At 39.5% G+C, this 26,148-nt stretch overlaps 1 protein-coding gene across 3 annotated transcripts; it reads left to right on the top strand.

The window, feature by feature from the left end:
• Positions 1–1,444: 1,444 nt before the first annotated feature.
• SRSF11 (serine and arginine rich splicing factor 11) lies at positions 1,445–24,399 on the top strand. 3 transcript variants are annotated; one of them, XM_064454835.1, is made up of 13 exons: positions 1,445–1,519; positions 1,711–1,860; positions 8,050–8,183; positions 12,162–12,271; positions 14,303–14,395; positions 15,865–15,914; positions 17,434–17,561; positions 18,533–18,614; positions 19,789–19,920; positions 20,474–20,563; positions 21,240–21,335; positions 21,970–22,108; positions 22,220–24,399. In XM_064454835.1, the coding sequence occupies exons 2-13, from the start codon at positions 1,733–1,735 to the stop codon at positions 22,415–22,417; spliced, it is 1,380 nt and encodes a 459-aa protein (XP_064310905.1). In that variant the 5' UTR covers positions 1,445–1,519; positions 1,711–1,732; the 3' UTR covers positions 22,418–24,399. The 3 variants fall into 3 exon arrangements, with proteins under 3 accessions (XP_064310905.1, XP_064310906.1, XP_064310904.1); XM_064454836.1 differs by having other exon boundaries at positions 1,458–1,553; positions 22,223–24,399; XM_064454834.1 differs by having other exon boundaries at positions 1,458–1,553.
• The last annotated feature ends 1,749 nt before the right edge of the window (positions 24,400–26,148 follow it).

Raw genomic sequence — 26,148 nt, 5'->3', positions numbered from 1 at the left:
CATTTGACAAGGCAACCCAGGACATCAAATTCTTACTACGACACTCAGCAACACATCAGCTGTGCACCCCATATCAACTTACTGTTTTTCCTTTTCCCTTTAGTCCAGAGTTTGCAAACTGAATAAAAATATTACAGACTGAAAAATTCTGGCTGCCTACCAATACTTGAGATTAATAGAGACCCATCACAGCTTCTACCGTTTAATCTGTGGGTCAGATCGATGACTGTATGATCCTACCAGCAGCTCCTGGTGAGAAGAAAATTATGAAAAATGAGTGTCACTTAAGATTTTAGCTGTAGCTCTTTTCAAACACCAGGTTTGTGTTTCAAACACTACCCTTTTTGAAAAAACGCTTCTGCTAGTTGTTCCATTGAAATTAAGTAGTTATGGGCCAAATACCATGTTAGGTAAATAAATATGTGATTCAAGCTACTGTCACGCTTTAGGCACTAGCTCAAGACTAAGGATTTTGGCCTCATTCAGGTTTTACCACTTATTCTTTAATTCCTTTTTTTTCTGCCTCCTCTTTGGGAGTCACCAGGCAACACTCTATAAAAAAATGCTGGGTATTTCAACCGAGTGTTCAAATAAAGTGCTGGAAATCCCAGAGTTTTGTATGAGGACTTCAAGTCAAGTTTATGTTTGTTCCCGTAAGAGAAATATGTGTTTGGAAGGAGTTAAGGAAGCTGAGGCTGGTTTGTAACAGACAGAAATCATGGCAACAGATGGGAACAATGGGGGATAGGAGTGAACTTTCTGGAATGATCACATCATTACTTAAAAATTGGTTTTATGGACTTTGGCAATAACCAATTGCTTTATTTACAGTCTGATACCAGGAGCGATAGAGGTGAAAATGTAGAGGGCAAAGTGCATTCACCTCAGCAAATCCAGGCAACCAAATATCCATCCTGCTCATCTCTATGTGAGTGCAATTAATCCACATACCAATTTATCTAGGCTGTCTAAAACGCGGCAATTTTAAGCTTACAGCTCTGAAGGAGCAGGCAGCATCACCGAGCCCGTGTGGAACACCTCGGGCAGGGCACTGTTACCAACGCGCCAGCCCAGCTAGGGCTGAGGCCTCTGAGGCCCATCCGCCCCTCTGAAAACTGACCAGTGCTCTGGAACCTCACCCGCCGCCGGGACAAGCTCTCATGCTACCGGCACAAAAGACAGCCTGAGCGCAACACTCCCCGGCAGCATGAGAGCCCCCCCGGCCCTCAGCCCTGAGGCGAGAGGCAAGCCGCTCGCTTCACGCCGCTCCCGCTCTGCGCATGCACGGTGCGTCCCGCGCGCAACGCGCGGCTAGCACGCATGCGCGGAATGGGAGTGTTTTCCCCCCCCACCTCGCGCGAGCTGGGGCCTGGCTGCGCACGCGCCGTCTCCGCGCGTTCCCGGGAGAGGCCGGGGCCAGGCGCATGCGCAGGCGCCGCGGCGAGGTGCGGGCGGCGGGCTGTGAGCCTGCGTGGGTCCGGGCGCGGGACGCAGTGCGCCTGCGCGGGGGACGGCGGCGGTGGGTTGTGGGATACTGCGGCCCGGGCAGGCTGGTGAGGCGGGACGGCGGGCGGGCGGCCCTTCCTGTGCGGCGGCGGCGGCAGCTGCGGCTGGGCCGGGCCGGGCCGGGCCGGAGGCGGCAGCGGCAGGAGGCGCGGCGGGGAGCTGCTCGAGCCTAACGCGCTCTTCCTCTCCCCGATGTTTTTGTAGCAGTGGAGCGGGCGGCGGCGCAATGGCTTCAAGCAGCGGCACCGACGTGATCCAGGTCACCAACGTCTCGCCCAGCGCCAGCTCCGAGCAGATGCGGACGCTCTTCGGCTTCCTCGGAAAGATCGAGGAGCTGCGCCTCTTCCCCCCCGAGTGAGTGGCGGCACTCCCTCCTCCCCTCCTTCCCCTCCCCCGCCAGGAGCGGGCCCCTTCCTCCGCCTCGCCGCGGCCCGGCCGCCGCCTCCGCCTTCCCCTCCCCTCCCCCAGCGCAGGCCAGCGGCCCGCCTCCTGCCTCCATGGCGGCGGGCTGCCGCGGGGCCTCGGGCTGCCGCGGGGCTCGCCCGATCATGAGGCGGCGAGATCCCCGCCAGCCCACGTCGGTCAGCACCGCGCGGGTGTGCTCGGGGGAGTCTCAGTCAGTCGCGTCGGAGCGAGCTCCTTTCCTTGGCTCTGCAGCCTTCTCCCCTCTCAGATGGAGTTGCTGTAAGAATTTACGTGCTTAATACAATTGTAATTATTCACGTAATTACGTTATGCGCATATGTGGGGGAAAAGACGGTTATTTACGGCATGCAAATTACACGCGGGATTCCTCCTGTCAGATGCACGTTCTTCTCTAGGAGCTGTTTGTTCCAGGGCTGTCTAACTAACCTCTGCTGTCTGGTCAAGCTCCAGAACTGTACGCATTTTATGGACAGTTGGCCTTAAAACTAAAATTTTTGTATAAATATGCGTTCCTTGCAAAGCATTCCGTGCAAAACGGGCAGGTAATCACTAATGTACAAATAATACACATTTATTACGTTAGTTAGGCAATAACATTGATTTTGGCCATGTCAATTTGATTTGTTTTACAGAACTTAATGTCATTATATGTTGATCTTTTGCATATGCATTGTATAAGTAAAGAGGTTTCTTTTTGCCATGATAAATGAGGATTGTTTGTTTGGAGAAAAAATCAAACAAGAACACAGTCAATTATTTTTAATACCTAAGACTGTTTGGATTCTTTTATTTAAAAAAGCTATTACAAAGCATTCTTTCTTTTATCATTTGATCTTCAATCTCTGCTAGCACAAACCCAGGAAAATTCCCCTGTCCTGCTAGCTAATATATGTGCAAATTCAGAAATAGTATTTCTGATGTTCCTGCAGTTTATTACTTTGGGTTGGATTTTGGCAATGTCATGTTGGAAATTGAAGCATAGAAGGAAACAGAACGTGTATGTAACTGAAACTGAGGGACAGTTCCAAGCATAAGAGTTGCATTGTTAATAGCTGGGATAACTGTACTTGAATGGCAGAACCATTAATGCTCGGCAGCCAGCAAAGTAACTTGCCTTTAAACAGATGCAGTTATTTGATGTACTGTTCTGCATTTTAATATTTTGTCCCAGTATTTAAGGAAGGTTATTACAGGTGAATTCAGTTTCTGAAACTTCGTAGTTTTAGATACATATTGACTGATCTGTTAAAAGATTACTTTTGTGGTATCAGAATGAAGTGCTCTACAGAAAAAAATCCCCAAATCCAAAACCCAGCCCAGCAACTCTCCCTTTACCGTAGCCCAGACTGTCTTGTGCAAAGGGGCCAAATTAAGAATGTATAGATGTGTAGTGAGGTGCTGGCCCCACAGGACACTACTCAGTACAAGCATTGGCTCTGTTTTGGGGTTGTGCACTGGAGGGAAGTCTGTGATGGGTGTGTTGTAGAGCTGGGCTATGGGAAGAGAAGAAATGGCTTCAGGGAGATCTGCATCATATCCTTATGTCTGTAATGTTTGACACTAGTAGATACCAGTCTTTAGGGAAAACTTTCTGGTTTGTATCCTTGAGTAAGTTTGTTTCTGCAAAAAGGTCAGGCTCCTGCGTTTGACTGCTGACTTCTGCCTCCTTTGTTCTGGCCCTGCTGTTTTGTCACTTCAGCTGGGTCATTTTGTTGGTATACAAAAATATCAAGTTGGCTGCCTTTACACCTGTGTTGGTGAAGGCTATGTACCAAGGGAGAAAAGGCACCAAGACACAAATAACTCCAGTGACCCTGGTGCCAGATATTTCAAAATGGATGACCAAAAATTACCAAAAACATTTGGCCTAAATTTCTATTTCAAATCCCTAAACGAATGAGGAGGGTAATACTTTTAATCTTCTAGGAATATTATGAACATTTCTTACTATTTATGAAAAAGTTGTAACTATGGAAAAGCCAATGAAGACACTAATACAGAACAGGAAATACAGTGTAACTAAATAGACTTTGCACAGAAGATGTAGAAAATACTGAATAGCTGTTGAAGTGAACATTAACATATATCTTCATTATAGAATATATGTCTTGGTGGAAAAACAGCATTTCTGAAAACTGTATATAAAGGTTGTGCACTTGATACTAGACTGGGCACTTTTTAGGACTGGGGTTAATTTTTACCTTACTATTTTAAGGAGACTTTGTGTCATTTCCTTTGTGTTGTTCTCCATGCAGAGATGCCAAGGGCTCTGGCACCTCTAGATCCACTGCAGATCTTTACTGAGGTGCTCAGAGATCTGATCTTGGGATGCATTAGTGTCTCTGATTTCATTTCATACCGAAGAGGGGTGTATTTTTTAATAGTGGCATGTTCTTTTGTCTGCTTTTTCTAAAGCCTTTTCTATTAGTTCTTTCTTTAAACTTCAGGTCCTGACTTTTCCCTGCCCATGGTGTTCATCTGTTTTTTGGGGGGTACAGGATACAAATTATAATATGTAAATTCTCTCCATAAACTGAATCTCTTTATGTCCCAGATTATACTGGGATTCTTTTCTTGCATATAGTATTTCAGAGTAACCAGTCCCACTTCCATTGCTCTTCCTCCTTCTTTGATCTTTCTCTTGACCACTCTGATTCTTCTGTCCCCTGTAGAAGTTCCTTATTCTCCCAGACTTCCAGATCAGATAAAACTTCCTGAAGTTCTTTAAATTTCTGTTTCTCTTTCTCTCCCCTCATCCATCTCCATATCCCAGTTATTTAATCAGCTGTTACACATTTTATGTATATCTCAGCTTTATATAACATCTTTTAATACATAACCAGCTCTGTGACTTCTTCTGTTTTCTTGTCCAAACTTTCTTCCCTCCTTCTGCTTTTCCACAACTCCATTGCCTGGTTCTTGTCTTTATTGTATTCCACGTAGCTTCATCCTCCACTGTAGGCAAATTGAAAAGTGGAGGCAATGGGTTTCTGAGGGTGCTTTTTCTTTTTTTTTGCCTTTTCTTTTTTTAAAGGGGGTGTGTGTATATGCACACATATATATATGCCTATTTCAGCATATTTGGTTTAGCGTATGAAAATTGCCTTTCCATCACAAATTAAGTTTCTGCTCTGAAACTTGGGCATAAAAGGTTATATGACACTGGTGTTTGATAGGGACTGGTCTCTTGCTCTTTAGATATGAATGATCCCATCAAATTTTTAGGGACAGAGAATTTTACCAAGAAAAAAAGCACATTTATGGAAAATACCATCTATAGAGTTAGATTGATAAAATTAGGAGCATGCTTAATAATAATTACATATGTTGGATGGCATAGTAATTGGTGAGATCTTTTGCCATCTCTAGTAGCTGCTGATGGAAGTTATACATGGACTCTTTCGGAACACCGGCATTACTTGCAATTGCCACTGGTCTGCTGAGAAAAGGATGACAGCTTCTGTTTCAAAGTGAAGCAGTTGCACTGGTTCTTTTTTCTGGGTTTTGGGTGGGTGTTTCATTTTTCTTTTTTTTAACTATTTCTTCTCACCTGATGAACATGATAACGTTGAAGAACATCACTTGCATGGACAGTCTGTCCACTCCAGCCTGGTTCTTGCCTGATTTTACATCAGTAATAATATTTATGTAGGTGACAGAAATATCCCTTTAAAAACCAGATTTAATATTTAAGATGTTGGCTGCAACATGAGGGAACTTTGGTGGAACGAGTAGTTAGAGGTTATGATATGGAGGTTGGATTTCCCTGTTCATCCGCTGTATTTCAGAATGTACTGTACTTCAGAATGGGTACGTTGTTCAGACACCAACCGCAGTAAATTGTCGTGTGTCTCAGCATTCATTGGCATGATGTCTGAGAGAGAATTACTAAATTTTTAGATCTCTGGTGAATTAGAATAATGATGGCCTTTTTTTGGTAACTGTTGAGAACATTCTGTTCTTGATGAATTTCGCTCAGCCACAGCTTGGATTTTAGAGTGACTGAAAATACATTTTAAAAAATTAAATACACTGATTTATATTAAATGTCAGGCTGCATAAGCATAGCCTTAAGTATTTTCAGTTGGTTTTGTAGGTTCAGCTAGCTGCACGGTTTCTTACGTGGTGGTACTCGTTTATATAAATGGTATCTACTCTGTTATATGTTCCTATGTTATCATGGACATTTTAAGAATGAGAATATTGTACTGCATTTATGTAATTGTTTAATTTTTTTTGAACTTAGATTGGTATACCATTCAGATATGCCATAATTCCTTGATATACTTTTCTTTAAAATTTTAGTACTGTGATTTTGTTAAACACTGTCTGCTAATGCTTCTTTGGTGTTTATGCAAATGGATTAAGAAAAGGCACCATTTTGGCAAGCTACTGTGTATTCATAGATACAAAAGAGCTAGTGGTTTCAATTTTTCTATCTCTGTGCCATTTACTGCTACAATGTTACTTTCCAATTTATTAAATTCGGAAGTCCTTGGATGAAGTGGATGTTTCTCATCTTAATACTTCAAAAGCTGCCATATGCTGGCTCCAATCTAGTTTTTAACATCAGGTTCAATTTGAAGTATATTATAGGGTGAACTGATAGGTGTTTAGGGCAGTTCTTGAGTTTGTGTAACTTGCATGTTGGGCTGAGCCTGTGCTCAGTGGTGGTGAAGGTTAGATAGTTTTTGGCATTTGCACTAACAAAAATGGATCTGGGATGTCTTTCTTGTTGATATCAAAGTTATTCTCCTGAATTCTGACAACTCTCTCTGCACTTTCAGTGCTTAAGACTTGGTCAACGTTCTTCAGCCCAGATGAAACTGTTTGGCAGTGGGATGCATTTTGAAGAGCTAGTCTTATAACTGTTTCTGGGAATCTAGTTAGTAAATGTAGATCTTTGTTGTGAAGAATTCGTTAATATTTCTCAGAGCTACCTCTTTAGGCTAATTTGTGCCTCTGGTACTTGAGGGCAGAACTGAACAGCATGTGTACCCGGGCCTTGTTTAGGAGCTAGGGTTTTGGGACTTGCTACTGCTTTCAGTACCTGCCCTGCACCTTCTGGAGGCAGCTTTTAACTCATCTACTGTACAGTTGTGTCTGCGTAACATTTTTGCTTGCTGACCTTTAGTTTATATGCCTGATTAAAGCAGATCTGCACCATTTTCAGGATATAGAGACTTCTGAAACCCATTCTGGACCTTTACCGAGTTGCTTCTGCCTCTGTTTTTTGGGTGTTTGGTTTTGGTTTGTTTCAGGGAAGGGAGGGGAGTACAGTTGTATGGCCTGCAATTCTTTCCTATTGTTGTAGGAAGTAGATATTTCTGGCTTTTTTCAAGTGACTGAAAATTAATGCAGTCTCTTTTGGATTTTCCATGTCTGGGATTTTTTACACAGCTCTGCTGACAGATGCTCGTTTTGAGCTGTGGAGTAGGTACAGACCTATCTTGGAAAGAGGTATATGTTTACTGATTGGTTGTTTAGGAACTTTTCACCTGTTAGTGAGATTTCAGCTGTAGTGTTGCCCACCTGAGCTTCTTGAATTTCTTTGTGTTTGGTTCTGTAGCTGCTGAATGGCAGACACACGTTTAGCAGCGTACGTCCCTTCAGAATGAATTTGGCAGTTTCTGTATGTGTGAGAAGCATGATGAAGTTTGGTGTAGAAGCTTCTGTGAAATTGTGTTGATAAGTAAAATTGTAGTGATCTTTTAATCATTACCCTCTTAGTTTCATAATTTACCGTAATAAGTAATTTGGGGCCTAAAGCAGAAAGTATAAAACTAATGGTTTTGGTTACTTATCCAGTGTACATAGTAGGTAACTCTGTCTTTCTTGAGCAAAGTTTTTCTTTGTCTCCTTCCCTTCTCACAGGCAGGTCATGAAAGCTAATTTGCATTTAGGTGACAGGTCATAGATATATATTGCATATAATAGAATTAATGTCCAGTTGCAAATTGTTTGATACAAAACCTGAAATCATGTTCTTGTGTAGAGACGTACCCCATAGTCCCCTGTGACTTCCTGGTTTGGTGAAAGTGGAGAGACAATAGAAGTTACAAGTTTCATGCTATCAGACGTGCTTCCGTCTAAGTAATTTCTTTCTTTCTTTTTCAGTGATTCTCCTTTGCCTGTTTCGTCGCGTGTCTGTTTTGTAAAGTTCCATGATCCTGACTCGGCAGTTGTGGCCCAGCATCTGACAAACACTGTATTCGTTGACAGAGCGTTGATAGTCGTACCATATGCAGAAGGTTTGTGAATTGTTTAATGGCCTATGAAGCCACCATATGATGGCATTTTATTCCAGTATAGTTCACAAAAATGAGAATTAGTAAAATGTCAAACATATAAGATATTAACATTTTGAAACCCTTGGTATATTGCCATTGGCCCATGGATTAAAGAATTTTTTTAATCTAGTGACACTGAATGGAAGAGGAAAGTTTACCTCTTACTGGTTTTGTGTGTCCTTAAGTTTAGAATATTAACGCTTTAGGCAGATTTATTTCCAAATTTTGCTCTGTATTAGTCTCAACGAGACATTTTCCTAAGCAGACTTAGGCAAACAGGTCAAGATTTTAAGGAAATTTTGCCTTAATAACTAAGTATTTGCCACTTTCACATAGGTGTAAATCTCTTCGCGAGAATGGTTTCTCCCTCCCTGAGAGTGCATGGGAGAGTAGATTAACATTTCTTTGAGATACGCTGCCACTGCCTTTAGCTGGCAGCTCCCCTGAAAAGGCATCCACTCTCACTGTGAAGTTCAGTATACCAAGGGTTTGAATAATTACGGTTTAATTTAAAAGTGAGATCTTCCACGAGGTGCCAAATGGGCACTGGTACTAGTTTTTTATTCCAAGTTTTCTTGTTCATCCTTGATATATTTTATAGAATTTCACTAAATAATAAACTCTTCTCTCTGTTATTTGTGTGTGTGATTTTTGTAGTGGAGAAGGCAAATGCAAAGCCCTTCCAGATGACTGAAAAACAGTGGGTCCTCTGCAGCTACAGGGGATTCTAGACATTAACTAAAGGCCAGCAAGCACTCAAGTCCCCAAGTGTTTTCCTGGTGTAACCACTTGTTAACTACATTTTCTCTTCTTCTTTTTATTTTTACATTTTAGGGTGTTACAGTAATTTGAAAGGCAATGAGCAGGGTTTTTGGAACTTACCTTAAAAACAAAGTGCTGAGAAGACACCTCTTCTTACAGAAGTCTTATTAAACTCTTCTAGACTTGCTTTAGAAGTAACTGATTTCCATTGTACTGTTTCTTGATTTACTTCTGAAATAATGGATTTTCCCAGATCGCTTGAATTAAATAAAATCTCTGCAGATTAAGTCATACTACAGTAATAAATTTGGTACATGGCCTGGGTTCAGACCTATAATCAAGCTATTGTAATGCTGTAGGCTGTCTTTTGAGGCCTGGGGAGCTGTCTTATCTTTGTATTCCTTAAGCTTAAAAGATGTGAAAACTTAGGAATCTGCAGCATGACCTTTGTTTGAGGCGTGCTGCTTTTTGAGAGTAGAGAACACGTTCTGAAATTGCCATTGAGTTACTGCTTCTGCTTTCGCCAGTTTAGATATAATAGCATAGTTGAAAGGCATCCTGTCCTCATCTTTGTATTAAAGCGTGATACAGCAACAGTCCGAGTTAGTACTGAAATATTCTCCAAGGCCCATGGTGAAGAATGTTAGTGTTTAACTTTACCAATAAGGATAAAACCATTTTTCTCTTTGTCAGAACGACTTTGTGCATTGTGCTCGATGGTGAATAAATCTGGCACATAGCGAAATCTGCCCAGTAGTTGTGGTTCAGATTGTATAAAGAAAATAAAACTAATAACGTAGAATATCTTAACGGGCCTGTTTAAAAACAAGGAGTTCCTCATGGGCTGTTTCTTGTGGTGTTCTAGCAGTTCAGAATGCTGATGTTTGTGGCCTAATGATGTGACATATCACAAGAGATATGGTCAGCCAATTAAGTTATGCCCCCTGGTTTTGTAATCATATGCTTTTGTCCCTGTACTGGAGTATAGTTTTCCCTGCAAATGCATACTGCCAGGGTCCCAATTCAACAAGCTGTTTAAGCACGATACAGCAAGATTCTTAAAACCTTAGTGAAATTGCTCATGTGCTTAAAGCCAGGCATATGCTTAACTACTGTGCTGAACTGGGCCCTTTATCTTTTAGTTTCTATTGTGATAATTCTGTATTAATATTGCCTGTCACTAAAGTAAATGTTTATTATCTGTTTAGTGCAATAATTATCCCCTATATCACAAGCGCACTCCAGTTTTAGCATACACAGACATTTTGGTGTTGGCTGTTGCTTTGTGTTATAGAACTATACACAAAGTCTACGGTAAGGTTTAGTATTTGTAATTTTCACTGTGATATTCCTAGATTTGGAAGGAACTCTAAGATTAAAGATGGCTGGGGGGGGTATTTAGGTTCTTTGGTTAATGTTTGTTTCTTTTGTCTGTTTCTTTTTCTTTCATTTCTACACATTCATGCAGTATTTCATGGTTCTAACAAAGCAGCAGTAAAAAAAACTCTTGAAGCATGAAAATTAACTGGTGAGGGGCCTCATTGCTTTTTTTAAAATTGTAGTTTATTTATTTCTAAATACTTAAAAAACAATTAGAGGATCAGATGCATGAGTTTTTTTAATGGATGCAGATCTTCTATGAGGTGTCTCAAGATAAGTCTGAGGATTTGTATTTAGATGCCAGAAATGTTGTAGTTGCACTAATTTGAAATGTTTAGATATAATTTATAAATATCCTCTGAGACATAATTTTGCATGCAAAATTACCCCATAATCTCTCTGTAGGTGTGTTAATATATTTATGCATTAATGCCCTTTATCTAAATGACCTTTTTCCCCCCTCTCCCTCCATAACTTTTGGTATCTAAATTGATGACAGCTCAATGACACAAGCAAGATAACAGTGCTGTGTATTATACATTTGTTTATATTATCGGCACTTCTCAGTATAGGTGGAAGGAACCATTACCTTTATTTAACAGTGGTTTTTCTTTTTTGTTGTTGTGTTTTACAGTTCTTTTCCCTGGTTCAGCCTGAACTATATACCAGGCCCTGCTGAAAATACCACCCAACAGTTTTCTTCTGCAGCTTATCCAGTTTCTCTTAAGTGCCCTGTACATATTGTATGTTTTATGATGAGATGCAGTTTCTTAATATGTATTACAGAAACACTACTGGTATTTGCAAATATATAGTAAAATTGTTTATTGAACTCTCATTTTGGGGGCTTGGGCACATTAACAAATTAATCCATCTGTATAGGGCTTTTGCTGTTGGATAGAATAAAAATACCTACATAATTACTTGTTCCATAGTAGGACCCTTAAAATTATATGTGCAGAGCAGGCAGTGAAATAAGACACTTGTCTTAGTTGGCTGCAAGATTTTGGGCCAGAAGTTTCTTCTGAAATGGCAGTATGTAGCAGCATTCTTGGTACAATAAGCATGGCACATATTGGAACAAATGCATTTTACTGCACAGGTAAGGAATGTGCCACGATATACTGTATGTATGCACCCATCCACCCACAGACACACATACACAGCGTGTATTTGAAGATCTGCAGAGAGTCGTTTTCATTTGACAAGTCAGCAAAAGCCCTACGCTTGATTCAACAAAAAATATTTCCATACCTTCTCTTTAAGTTTTACAAAATTTATATGGTAGGTGTAAAAGAAAACATAGTGAACTGTACCATATTATTAACCCCTAAATCAAACTTTTTTTGTCTTGTGTATCTTGATTTTTCTGTGTGCTTTATAGTGAAGCAGCCGACACGAGTCGTTGTTCATAAAACAGCTTTTGAAAGTTGAGAGCACACCCCTGGAGAACCGACTGTGCTTGCTTACGTTTGGTTCATGACTTAAAAATCGAGTACAGGTGATGAAATCTTGGCAGTGTTAACAAAAAAGTAGTGTGTATTGTGCTATTTTTTTGCTCTAGAAACTTAACCATTTGTAGAGAAAAAGGAACAGTCAAATTTTCACACATTGAAGTTCCATTCTGACAAAAAAATTAATGATAAATATTAATAGACATCAAGCTTTGTATTTTAGCCAACATAAGTACTTTCAACAAACTCAGGTGGTGTATCAGGGAGACATTTTCTGGGTGTATTTGTGTATTTTCTGCCTTTGAAATGGAATGCATTCTAATGCAAGGCTATTTCTCTGCAGGAGTTATTCCTGATGAGACTAAGGCTTTGTCTCTCTTGGCACCAGCTAATGCTGTGGCAGGTCTGCTGCCTGGAGGTGGACTCCTGCCTACCCCCAACCCACTTTCTCAGGTAGGCTTTCCAGTTAGGCTGAAGTCAAGGGAAACGATTAGATGTGTTCTGTTAGATTCTAACTTCTGTTGTTTTTTCCAGGACAAATAGACTGATGTGCTAATGCTGACCCCTAGAATGTTTTAGTTTATGTACTTTGATGGATTGTTACAGCTATCTGATATGAATTGTGGCAAAATGGTGATAAGTTGCTAGATAGGATAATTTTATTTCCCTAATATGATGCTTCTGGTATCTCAGAGGCCGTGTGTTTATATCTTTCTCTCATCCCTCTTTTATCCATTGTATGATTACAGACAGACTTGACAAGCAGTAGAGATCTCGTAGATTTTAAATTTGTCAAGTTCAAGGAGTTGACATGCTGTGGAGGTGCCTTCCATTAATACTCCAACTGAGGGGAAAAAATTGTAGCCTGTATTTGCTCATTATCTAAATACATGAGAATCTGTGTGGAAGGTGATCAGTAAGAATAATAAATTTTCGGAAAAGTTTAAGTCAAAGCACATATATTAGAGAACAGAGAAAGTACAAGAGGCAAATTAATAAGAATAAAGCTTCATTGATTCTGCAGTTCTTAAGTTTACTTCTTCAACTTGTGCTTAGCTTTTCTTTGTATAGCTTCTGTTATAATTTCTGATTTCATGAAAGATATACTTGCCATTGAGTTGTTCAGAAAGTCTCTTTAACTGTATACAGAGGGAAAAGTACAAAGTTTAACTTTGAAACTCAAGGAAAGGGATGGAAGAAACAAATACCGTCTTAAAGATTTCTTTCACCAAAAACTGTATGTATATACATCCTTGAAAATGGTTGTTGAACCACCTTAATTAGCTCTGTCACTGTGAATCCCAACCTACTCCCAATCCACTTAATGGTAGAATTTATGTAACATATCCATTTTATGGAAAATTGTGGTGGATGGTAATTTTTTTCAGACACATCTGAAAACTTGTAATGTTTGACTGTTGTTGGGAGTTGTGCGTCTAACTCGGTAAAAACGAACTAGAGCTGTAGTTAATGTTCGCAAAATCAGTGTGTGGGAATGCGGCTTTTTCTTTTGAGACGGCAGGGAGAAGCCCCTACAGTTTCAAGAAATCAGCTAACTGGAAAACTCATTGTCAAAAAGTGGAAGGTTCTGCTCCCTTGCTCTTGACTACATGCTTTTGCTGCTGCTTTTCTGCTGGCTCTGGAGCTCATCAGATCCTTTTGTGAACTGTTGTGTTAGCTTGATGCAGGCAGAACAAAAATAAGTTCTCTGGCGGCTCAGTGGGTTGAACTGGTTGACAAATGAGTCTCAAGTGCCGGAGCAGCCAGAAAGGAGGCACTGAGAAGGAAGGAAGGGAGAGCAAGACCTCATACCAAAAGTCCATGTTTGATTAGCATAAGATCACGTGGTTTTTAGCACAGTGTGCGTTCATTCAGTGTATGTTTCGGTCATCTCACTTTAAATGGCAAAAAAACGGAGCTCTTTTATGAGGCTTCTAGATTAATTTAAGGAATTTAGACCTATGCTGTCATCCTACTTATTTTTCCAGCAGCATTTCAACCCATTTGTCAGTTTTAACCAAATATGAGAAATGCACAGAGATGTAATAATATATTGTCTTTTTACATAAAATGTGTTAATTTCAATCCTAGATTGATTTAGATATGCAGTAGTTGGCGCAGAAACTTATAATGAATTTTCATTCTAACACTGGAGAAGAATTTCAATTTAAACTATTTTTTGAAGGTACTGGAATGCTTTACTTTTTTTACTTCACTCCCACCCCCCAGCCGGTTGGGATGCAGAGGAAACAGAATTTCATTTTAGAATATTTATAGGAAAAAAATATTTCCTATACTGAGCTTTGGAATACCTGCAAAAAGAAAACTGAAATACTCTCATTGACCTTAGTATAATGTCTTCTGTACCTAGAAGCCTAAGTAAAACCCAGCTCAAGTTTCCACATGTCTAATGCTTGGGAATCTTGATCAAACAGCTTTTTATCAATTGAATATGGCTTTGTCTAATTGCTGTCTTTCTTACAGATTGGTGCTGTTCCTTTAGCTGCTTTAGGAGCTCCTGCTCTTGATCCTGCCCTAGCTGCTCTTGGGCTTCCTGGAGCAAACTTAAACTCTCAGGTATGCCACACATTCTAAAATTGCCTGTATTGTCCCTAGCACACATGTAGTTTGACTAGCATACGTGATGCTCTTAGTGTTCACCAGTATGTTAAATAACAAGCTGAAGATCTGGAATTACTATAATTAGGTCTGAAGAAGTGTTACAAAATCTTACTTTTTATTACAGGTTTGGCTCCATGTGTTCTACAGAGGCTGCTGATTCTTTAAACTTAGAATTATTATAGCATGCAGTCCTTGTTTCTTGGCATAGCAGGTTTATGTATGAACACTTCTCTTTTCCTACCGTCTTTTTGTTTTAAAAGTAATTTTCATTTATATCAGTTTAACAGCCACTGTCTGAAAAATCCAGCAATTGATTTTTCTAAGTACCTGTTTGGAAAAAATAGTATTTGTGGGAGTATCAAATAAAGTGCTGGAAGGACCTAAAAATAATCTGAGGCTAGTAATGAAATATTTCAATTATGTGTCATTATCAAGCTATGAAACTTGTCTTGTACTTACAGTAAAAAAAAAAATTTACTTTTGTAGTTGTAGAAAATACTGAGGAGACTTTGTTAGACTCTAGTTTTTTTAAACAATAAAATAAAACTTCAAATACTAATTAATAGTAGAATATGGAGTTAATATTTAAGATATAAGAACAAAATACTGTACAGAGAAAATGTTTTACTGGTTCGGGAAGTAATATTTTAATGCATTTCTAAGAAATCCACCATTCAGCATTCTCTTTATGCATGCCATGTATAGTGAAACCAAATAATGGTCATAATGAAGTAACAGATGAAAAAAAAAGCATTCTAAATGCATATTAGAAAATATAAGTTTGGTATGATGAAGGGTTGTTTCCTTTGTTGATCAAGCAAGCTAACTGTAATGAACTGTTTGGGTTCAGCACCTGCCTGTCTCTGTATAAAGTAAGTTAGTAGGGACTAAACATTTTTGTTTGTGGTACACCACTGGTACAGGAAGTGACCAATTGTAATAATATCTGGATTTTCCTAGGAACTGCAAAATGTTTTTTTTTCATGGAATCATTAAAGAAGCCTTTGCTTATTGTTCATAAATTGACATTGAGGACTTCCCATGGACAGGCAACTTAGCTCTCTAATGAGGTCTCTATTCTCTTGAAGTAATGGTGAAGTAACCTGTAAATACCAGAAGTGTATTTTTATTTTAAAGTGCTTTGATCCTGTCTAGGAAAGGGCCTATGTTTCGCCTCTGTGAGGAAAAAGAGTACGTAACCATCACTGAAATGTGATGTTCACAATCTTACCGCCATCCACAAGTTTTAAAACAGAACAATATGCCTTTTCGTCTGTAACTTGTTTGGGGTGTGGGGTTTTTTTGTTCTCATCTGTGGAGACTTTTTGCTTTAGCCACTGCTGAGGGTGCATTCGAGGAAGATAGCCTTGAGCACACACGTCTTCCAACATGGTTTTAACTTTCTTTTTTTTCCCCCCTCACAGTCTCTTGCAGCAGATCAGCTACTAAAACTTATGAGCACAGTGGATCCAAAGTAAGCATCAGTGTTTAGCAATATTTGTATTGTAGTACTCCTGATCTTGGGAATATTGGTTGTGATTCAGTATTCAATCTTTGTCCTGCTGGACCTAATTAAGGTTGGAGAAACCTTGTCTTGGGGATCTTGTGTGGACTCTCTTTTCTGTGGTAGAGAGAAGATGGGGAGGAAATGAAGGTTATTCAGCCTTGCATCTACAGAATAACACCAGTTAATCTTGGAGATTTCATTTTGCTAGAGACAGAAATTCAGTTTTTCGTATGCAGTTTTTGTCAGTTCTGTGTCTGTAATGTAAAGGTGCAGCTAGCACCTTGCATCCTGCAAGGCTGAAATGAAAGGGCTATGGCTGAGAATGAGCCGGGACCGGAAACTGTTGTAAAAGACAATAATAACAGAGTTCATGTATGTTACAGCTGCCAGAGATAACAAAAGACAGCATGTCTTTTTGCGTATTAGAAAAAGGGAGCAAATAACAGTAAGAACAAGTATTTGCTAATTTTTATTTCAGTATTCAGAAAAAGGATAATTTTGTTCAAAACAGAATGGCATGGGGACAGCAAGGAGGGAAGGATTGTAGTATTTAAATTTATTAGTGTGTCATCAAGCTATTGATATTGCAATAGGATGATGAAAGTATATGCTATTGAAAAAAGCTATTACACAAATTAGTAGATTAAAAGTGTACTAAATGTAAAGAGAACACATCTGCCTCGGAAAGCCCTTGTACTGCAAATTGCAGGAAGCTTTGGACAGAGTTCTTTTGACTCTCACCTTCGGGAAAGCATATCAATGTGTGCTTGCCCTGCTGGTGTATTAGCTAAATAGACAACTTCTAACCCCGTTTGGCTGTTCCAGTGTTTTTAAATTGTCAGAGCTATCAGATCTATACCAGGTGATAAAGCTATATATGTGATCTATCTTTTTTTTAAATACTGTTCTGGCATATTATTCTCTCTTTTAACTTGACATTTCTGTAAGCAGGAAATGCATATCTGATTGAACAAAATAGTGACCCAAGATAATGGATTAGATAAACATCAGTCAGGTATATTGGGTACACCTGCTTGGCTTCAAAGCCACCTTGTAGAATGGATCTTCTGAACTATAAATTTTGTCACTCTTTATAGGCTTCCCGGTATGACTTATAAAAATGGAAACTGACTTTCTACTGTGTAAGATACTGTTTCCTGTGGAGTTGCTCTTTTCGGGTCATGAGAATTGAAATTGTGTTGTACAAAAATGTTCTGAGAAGTGTCATTAGAAACGTATCTGTGCAAGACAATACAAACTTTACTGGAATTCCAAGAGCCATATCTACTAGTATGTTGTGCGACTGTTTTCAGCACAGATATCACATCTTAGACTTACTACTCTGCTATCTGAATAGTGACAACGTACAGGCAGATTCGGAGTCACTTAGATCAGTCACTTTGAATAGGCTGCAAACTGACAACGGAGCCATGTATTTCTTGGATTCATCGATATAGAGTTTGTGAAATTCTTTTTCATTTACCAGGTTGAACCATGTAGCTGCAGGTCTTGTTTCACCAAGTCTGAAATCAGATACCTCCAGTAAAGAAATAGAAGAAGCTATGAAAAGAGTACGAGAAGCACAGTCATTAATTTCTGCTGCTATAGAGCCAGGTAATTTTAAACTGTACAATACCTCGTTCAATTCAAGATGGAGTTTTGACTAATGGTCAAATAAACTAATGGTCTGCAAAATACGGGCTTAATGCTTTCATGTTCTGCAGTGACCTAATTTCTAATTGACAGGTTTTTAATTGTCCTACGGTGTGAATGCTGGATGTGTCCTGCAGAATGATGCAGGGAATTAATCATCTGTTGATTTTGCCAAAATGCGCTTGATCTGAAAATCGCAAAAATCTTGAGCTTCCCGTGATTGAAGTTCATACTGCCACCACTGAGATTTCACTGGAAGCAGCAAGTGGCTTAACCTCTTGACATCCTAGAGATGTTTGTTCTTGGGATGATTTCCTTTCTTTTAATTCCTAATTTTTGTAGCTTATTTCAGTAGATTTTATTTTAGAAAAAGATTGTAACGGTCATCCACAAATGTCAGATCCACCAAATCTGAGAAGCAACTTGGAGCACTGAAAAATATAGTTTTGCAGCCTCCTGATCATTTTCAGGAAAGAATAATGCTCCTGTTCTATTATTCTAGAAAAATGTGCTGACTGATTTGCTTAAGGCTTTTTGTGGGAAATTCAAAACAATACTTAGAGAGATTCTTTCGCCCTTCACAAAATGGCAGAGATTCTGAGATTTTAACAAGACTTTCCATTGCCCTGCAGCTATCATCTTTTGACTGACTTAAATGAAACATTTTCTGAATTTTCACTTCTTTGGTTTTATATAAAATTTTATGTTGGTTTTATGTCACATACATGTGTCTGTCATGTGTTCATTCTTTCTGTCATCTTTTGAGGAAAAGGATAGATAAGCCTTAATTTCAAATATCAAAATATGCCTTAGGTTTTCTTTGTCTTATTTATATCTGTGGCATGAAGCTCAACTTCCTTTCCTTTATAAAATCTTTTTGAATACTGAAGTAACACTGGGTTTTTTTCTGTGCTTTTCCTTTTTAACTCCAGACAAAAAAGATGAAAAACGAAGGCATTCAAGGTCAAGGTCACGCTCAAGGAGGAGGAGGACACCTTCTTCATCTAGACACAGGTAGGTAGTTTATTTGCTTAAAAAAAAAACCAAAAAACACAGAGCTGAAACAGTTCCTTCAGAAATACGTATTGGAAGTGACACTTCACTTGAGGAGGTGGACAGGTGGAAGAATGCAAATGGTCTGAAGAAAGCTGAGGCTGTGATTTGACTAAGCTGTAGTGTGAGATGGAGGCCTGCCTCTGTTTTTGTAGAAAGGGTGGGAAAGAGATGATAGCAAAAAATACCTCAAAAATACCTTAAACTACTGCAGAAGGAACTTCATGGCACCTCGTCCTAGCAGTGCTTGGACTCTGATTTTATTTAACAATAAATCGTTTCCTGTATCAGATAAGAAGCATCTTTGCACAAAGCCTTGGTGTTACACAGCCCTCGCTACTATGAAAATTTAAGCCACTGTAGGCTGCCCATTTTACAATGGTTCCTTAAACCTCTGTTCTTTGTTCAGCCTCTTTCTAGTGTGCTCATGTGGTAATCATAATTTCTCTTAACGCCAAGTACTAGGAGGCCTCTCTGAGTATTGCTCTTTATGTACATAAATGTTTACCTGTTGGGCTGTTTGTTTCTAGTATGTGCAGCAAATTCAGCTTAGTGGCATTGTCTGGGACAAAAGTTTTTCCAGCATTTTCTAGGTTATGGTTTATGTGGAGATCTGGTCTGTTCAGGTCTCCTGACCAGAGATCTTAATATTGTCCTACCCAAACAAAGACATAGGGCTCATTTTTGCTGTTGGCTTGTCAACTCCAATTAAACAGCGCATGCCCGTGGTCTGTGCAGAGCCGTTTTAACTATGGCCTTCCCATTTGTACTTCTTTGCTATTTGCATATTCAGTAGTTGGCTTGTATTTGGTTTAGTGTTCTAAAAATTTCTTCACATTTCAACATGAATTACCAGTTTTCCTCTACAATAGGACTGATATTTTCTTACAAGGCGAGTAATAAGAGAGCTGAGTGAAGCATCATTGTTCTTTGACATTTAGCATTTGTGCACTTCCTTTTTCCATTTCCTTGGTGGATGTAATGTGAGTCCTTTGCTGTTTTCTATGTTCTTTTTTTTTTTCCTGTTTTCTGTGTCGTTGTGCATTACAATACCACTAGTACTGAGCAGATGTATTCTGAATAGTATATCAAAATTTCATATATTTAACTCCCGTGTAAAATGTGTCACTGACAGACGGTCAAGAAGCAGATCAAGGAGAAGGTCCCATTCAAAATCAAGGAGCAGGAGGCGATCTAAAAGTCCAAGGCGAAGAAGATCTCATTCCAGAGAGAGAAGCAGAAGGTCTAGGAGCACATCCAAAACCAGGTAATTGCTTCAGTAAATCTACTCTATTTGCTAGAAATTAAATTATGACATTTTGATGGTTAATTAACAAAAAAACAATCAAACAAAAAACCAAAACCCCGCAAACAAAAAGTCTAGGGCAAAATGAACTAGTAACTCTAAAAAAAAAAGTCAGTCGCTTGTAACATGATACAGAACTGTGCTACACTTGCCCTATACATGTGCACAGTTACATAAAAACATGTAACATGCTTTTCTTAAGGCTCAACAGGTGCAGCAGGCATTAGCTGAACCACTCAGTAGCTGTTTTTGCAAAGCAGGAAATGTGAGCACCTAGACTTGCAGATTTTGTGCTGTTTGTACACAGAAGCTATAAAAGAGCTGTTGTTTTATTTTGCTGTAGATAATTGTAATCTTTGTTTCCACTAATATAATGTGATTGGCCCCAGAAATACCGAACAGAATATGCTATCCCATGTAGTTATCATGACTTCATTCATTCTCCTACATAGCAGAAGTAGTGAATGCTCTTGAATAGTTTGAAAATTACTTAAAATCTGTATTTTACTAAAAGGGATAAAAAGAAGGAAGAAAAAGAAAAGAAACGTTCTAAAACTCCCCCCAAAAGCTACAGCACAACTAGACGATCAAGAAGCACAAGCAGGTACAGTAGCAAGAAAGTTTTCCTTGGTCTCTGTTTCTAGCAGGCTCTATCCACTTTAATGGAAAGAACATTCTTGTATGTACTAGGATGATGATTCTGTTGTAGATGTATTGGGTATATGCACAAGTGCATGTATCCTCTCTCTACCGATGTCTATGAGATGCTGTATTGTTTTCCCCGATACTGTAATCTTCTGGAGGTATTCTTTGGGCTTAGACTAGTTTCTACTTACTCTATATCAAAGATAGTACGATGCTTTGAGGTCACTGTTAAACTCTTTCCTGGCTTATGGAATAAATACATGCAAAATGTGTGCCGTTTTTAAAAAAATGTCCAAAATTAACTTGCAGTATTAACAAGAGTGAACTGTTTTGTTTCTATTTGCAAAAAAGGGTCAGTATCCCTAATACAGTCTAAGCTCACAGTTTGTGAAGGTGGAGGTAGAACAGGAAACAGTTTACTCTGCTGATCAGCAGCTGTGTTGGCTTTGCAGTACTGCTAATAGTGAATGTCCATTTTGAGTTATACATGTTTATTACCTTTTGAGCAGTGCTGGTTTTGGAGCCAGAGATCTGTTTGTAGCTTTTTAAAAAAAAACAACAAACAAACAAAACAAAAACAAAACAAAAACAAACAACAACAAAAAACCACAAGCTTTTATCTCTCTTTCCTGCAGAGAAAGACGACGTAGAAGAAGCAGGAGTGGAACACGGTCACCTAAAAAACCCAGGTCTCCTAAAAGGAAAATGTCCCGGTCCCCATCTCCAAGAAGGTCAGTAAGACTCTTGGCTAAAAAGAAAAAAAATGGTGTCTGGATAGAAAATTCCAAAGGTGTGAACTACAGCAAAGATCACAGTGGGGGTTATTTTGAAGATGGTGTGTGTTTGGCTTGTGCCTTATACCTAGCCCATAGGCTGACTTCTTGAGAGTGGATCTCTGCTGCCTGCTACTGCTTTTATCATAAGCACAGGGCTTCTCTGTTGGTGCTCAAGAACTCCAGACGTGAAGTATTGCAGGGGTGAGGAGTAGGAGATGCCCGGAGTTCACGTCCCATTTGGCTCTGTACAACAGGAGTCAACTGACCTCTGGGTGGACCTGGGCATTTTGTGATCCTCTCTCCCGAAATGGGGAACTTGAGGTGCTCCTTCATAAAATGCTATAGGGTTGCTATTCTTAACATGGTGTTTCTTAGTCTTCGCTTTGTGGTGGTTGTGTTTGATCCAGAGCTAAGACATTGGGATGCTTGGATATTTTCTGAAAGTGAATGGTGTACCGTAGTTGCACACTGCTATTTCTTCCTTTGGATTTGTAATGAACTATGGGTAACAGTCTGAAGATGGTCTGTGTTCTAGTTATGGAATGATGTGGTTGTGGTTCTCATTCTTCTACATACTTTATTGTTGTAGACATAAAAAGGAAAAAAAGAAGGATAAAGACAAGGAGAGAAGTAGAGATGAGAGGGAGCGGTCAACAAGCAAGAAAAAAAAAAGCAAAGACAAAGAGAAGGATCGAGACCGAAAATCCGAGAGTGATAAAGATGTGAAAGTATGTTTAAAAACCTGTTTAACTTCACAACCTGTGCCGTAGTATTAATCTTAAACCAACAGGGGCTTTGAAAGCAAGTTTTACTCATTTTTTTTTTTTATCTCTGCAAAGCAGGTCACAAGGGATTATGACGAAGAAGAACAAGGCTATGACAGCGAGAAGGAGAAAAAGGAAGAAAAGAAAATGGCAGATGCTTCCTCCCCTAAAGGAAAGGAGTCTGCTGCTGATAAAGGAAGTGGAGATTCAGCCAGGGAATCCAAAGTAAATGGGGATGATCATCATGAAGAGGACATGGATATGAGTGACTGAATTTTGCCTTTGCAGTGAACGCAGCTGCAGACGTGCATCAGTGTCATTCCTGTGTGATTCTTTTATGCTGTACTTGTTAATCCTAAATCTAGATGTATACAGCTCTAAGCTATACATGGTTCGTAGATCTCCTGATACTAACTCACATCAAAAGCTTTGTAGAAAGGTAACCATTCTTGTTACGGCCGAAAGGGATTGCGTAGCCAAGCAATTTTTACTAACTTGGTGATGCTTCAAGCAAAAGTAAAAAGCTGCATGCATCTACAGCAGGCATGGACTGTTTGTTGTATGATCTCTTTTAGTAAATCAGCTCACTTATGATAGTGTTTCTAGAATTTGATTCATTGCAGTAATAGAGCAGTATAGGGAATGCACTGACTGCATGTTGACTGTGGCAGAAACATCCTATATGTTCTGAAGTCCTACAACATATGGTGGATCTACTTAAGGGTCTTAAGTGTGACTACACAAAAAAAATTGACAGTACATCTGAAAATAGGCATTCTGATATAGATAGGTTTTGGGGGGTTTGTTTTGTTTTTTTAAGCCATGTTGCTGGGGTTGATTTGTTCTTGTTTTGTTTTTCCCGGTGGTTTTTGTTCAGCTTTGACGAAGTTAAAATGCACTAACTTTTTTGAGGGCTTTTTTAATCTGTCAGTTCAAATCCATCTCAGGTGAGTTGTGATCGTTCTTAACTTTTCTTCTTGAGCCTTGGGAAGTTAAAATCTCTGCTTGATCAGTGCCCAGTGATTAAAGGTTGATTTGTGCAGTTTTCATAATCCAGGTCGTTTTATTTGATAATGAGCTCAACACATTGCAAAAAGGTAGTGCATTTTAAAATTGACCTTCATATGCTTTTAAAAGCAAGTCTACTTGATAATGTACTTTTTACTTGATCTCAAGTTGTATAAACTAATAAATTTGTGTTTACTGTCACTGCAGTAGTAATCTTATGCACACAGTGATTCCATGTTATATGCAACGTAGTTAGGCAAGCTCTTTCTTTAGTTACAGAAGTTCCAGAGCTTTTACTTTTGTGCAGGTAAAAAGACAAAAGTAGGCTACAGTCTGTGCCATGTTGATGTACAGTTTCTGAAATTGTTTTACAAAACTTTGATAATAAAACCCTTAAAACTTATACTCACGTTCCTATAAAACTCTGCTGGTATTTATTTACACCACTGAATGTAGGAGACTTTGTCATTCATTTAGAGTATACATTTTCCTTCATCTGTCTATTTTAAAAAGACCGTAACAACTCCATCTCTTCAAGAACTGTAAGCGCAGTGATGGAGCTGATAAGCCTGCCATTTTAGCTGTAGTGAAGTATGTTACACTAAAGAAAGAATTATTTTACTTTTGGGGGGAATGAAGGGAATGGGTTTAAATAGGAATCTAGAGGTATTATGGGACAAGTACTTCTAAAAAGAAATACATATTTGTAAAAAATTTTTTGTATTTTTGTTGAAATAGGAACATTCACCTCTTCAGGATGGTAATGGAAGACTAGCAGCAACAGGAAGTAGTGAGCGCTTTGTGCATAGGAAGTAGGCTGTTAATGTCAACTAAAAATTTACTGGTTTAAATTCGTAAGTTTTGGAATGAAACTGTAAGCGGTGCTTGAACTTCTTGAATCTGATGCGTCAAACCACCTTCTTTTTAAACTGTCCTTTTGCCCAGGCAAAGTGGAACTTGCCATTTAGATATGCAGTGTCATTTTTAGAATTTGTAGAAATGTAAATTTTTACCAACTGTTTTGAATATTTTGTCAATACAGAGAGGTATATGTCATACAACCAGTTCTAGGCTTTTATTTCTAGCAAGAGAGAGTGATAGTTCTTGTAATAAAATAAAAATGGACACGGACAAGGTGCACGATGTCTTCATAGATGTGCCTTTTTTGTTGTCATCAAGATATTTATATGTGAAGTACAAAAACATAAACTGATTTATAGTAATAAAGTAAACCTCTTCGATCCTTAGACGTTGTTGTTGTGGAAGTCATTTGTGTGCTGTAATGAAGGACCAAGTCAGGGTAGTGAGCTCAAGATGGTAGACTGAGGGCTACGTGTAATTAAATTATGTTGTTTCCAGTTTATTCTACTAACAAACCAAGTCTGTGGTGTGTATTAACTACATACCTCCAGCTGCCCAAGCCCAAATACAAACTGGAGAAACGTGGTTTTAGACCACATTTGCCAATGACGCCCATAACCTTACGTATTTTTGGCTTCTTGGCTGTCAGGTGCGTGTTGGCTGAGCCATAGAGCTGTGCTGCAGGAGGTGGCTGCCAGTCGCTTCAGGGGACAGCCTGTAACCCATAACAGTGCTCCCCTCCTGCCCTGTTACAGGCAGACCACTGCCTGCCTCCTGCCTCGCTTGAACCTGTAGGAGAGCTTCCTCTGCCGGCTGCGTGTGTGCCACGTCGCACAATTACAGCACTGGGCTGGAAGAACAATTTTTAGTAATTCAAAGTAATTATGGAGCATAGGCTCACCTGCCTCATGAGGCGAAGCCTTCCAAGTCATGCAACACCTCTGCGTTACTGAAGTAGTTCAATCCTGATTTAGTAGGAGCTGATCCTGGCCTCTGCTGTTCTTACAAGTAGATTTAACCAACAGTTAAAACAGTTAAACAGAGAAAAACTGACAGTCTTTTTACTTTAAATGGTACAGAGAACCAGGCAGCAATGGTTGGCTGTGGAGGCAGCACCCGTTAGTACTGGGTGGCTGGGTCACGGACAAAAGATCCACCGAAGCGTAGTAATTTAGTAACTTGCTAACGGTGACCTAAAGGGTGAGGGAAAGTGGTTCCTTGCTTTCCTCCCAATGTCTGTCTGTTAGCAGGCTGCAACCAAAGACAGGCAACTCTTCAGACCAAACCTAAAGCAGTTGGAAAATGCCAGCTAGAAACCAGAGGTAAATAATTGCTTTTGTGGGTTGGTGGTGTTAGAGCCTGTACTATATTAAATGTTTCAGTAGCTATTGTTTCTGGTACCAACGTTCTTAAAACTCAAAGGAATTCTATATCAAGTAGGATTCATTTTTTTGCTTATGCATCAGCCTTCCATTTGCTATGGTGAGACTTCAACTTTTACATGGCTCCTCAACAGCCCAGCTGTTCCATTTGCACATCAGCATCAAGGTGGCCAAAGGCACGCTCCCTCTGATCTAGAGGAACAGGGAGATGGCTTTTCCTCCAAAATGAAACTAAAAATGTCAGTAGTGATTTTGCTCTAACTGCTCAGGTACCCCCTCAGCATGCAGCTCATCCTGCAATACTTCATTTGGAATGAATGTATATGACACGTTAAATGAGACCCAAGTACAACAATCCAGCTGGCAAAAGTTATGTCTTGTCCTGCTGTTGATGCTGGGGAATTCAGTGGCAACAGCTGGGCCATCGCACATGGGTGACTTACCACATGCAAAAGGAAAATGTCTTGCTCAGGCGTACCTTCACAGTGCCCAATCTGGCAAGGCTCCAGAGTTACCATACTCATTTTAGAAGTACTTCATCATAGCAAAATCCAGGCTTGTGGCTACCCACGCTATGTAATGGTGTGCTATAGCAACATAAAGGCTGCAACTGCACCGTTTACTGAAATCTTTGGGTTTAACTGGTACCATTTTAAGCACTTTCTGTAACTCCAAATGTGAGTTCTCCTTGCCCTTTATGAGATCTTAAAAGTTAGCAGATCTTTACTACAGAGGGCTATCCTAACCTCTGCT

Source organism: Phalacrocorax carbo, chromosome 6, assembly GCF_963921805.1.
Source record: "Phalacrocorax carbo chromosome 6, bPhaCar2.1, whole genome shotgun sequence".
In the NCBI taxonomy this organism is placed as follows: domain Eukaryota; kingdom Metazoa; phylum Chordata; class Aves; order Suliformes; family Phalacrocoracidae; genus Phalacrocorax; species Phalacrocorax carbo.
The sequence above is the reverse complement of the archived record's forward strand: the minus strand, read 5'-3'. Positions and strand labels throughout refer to the sequence as shown.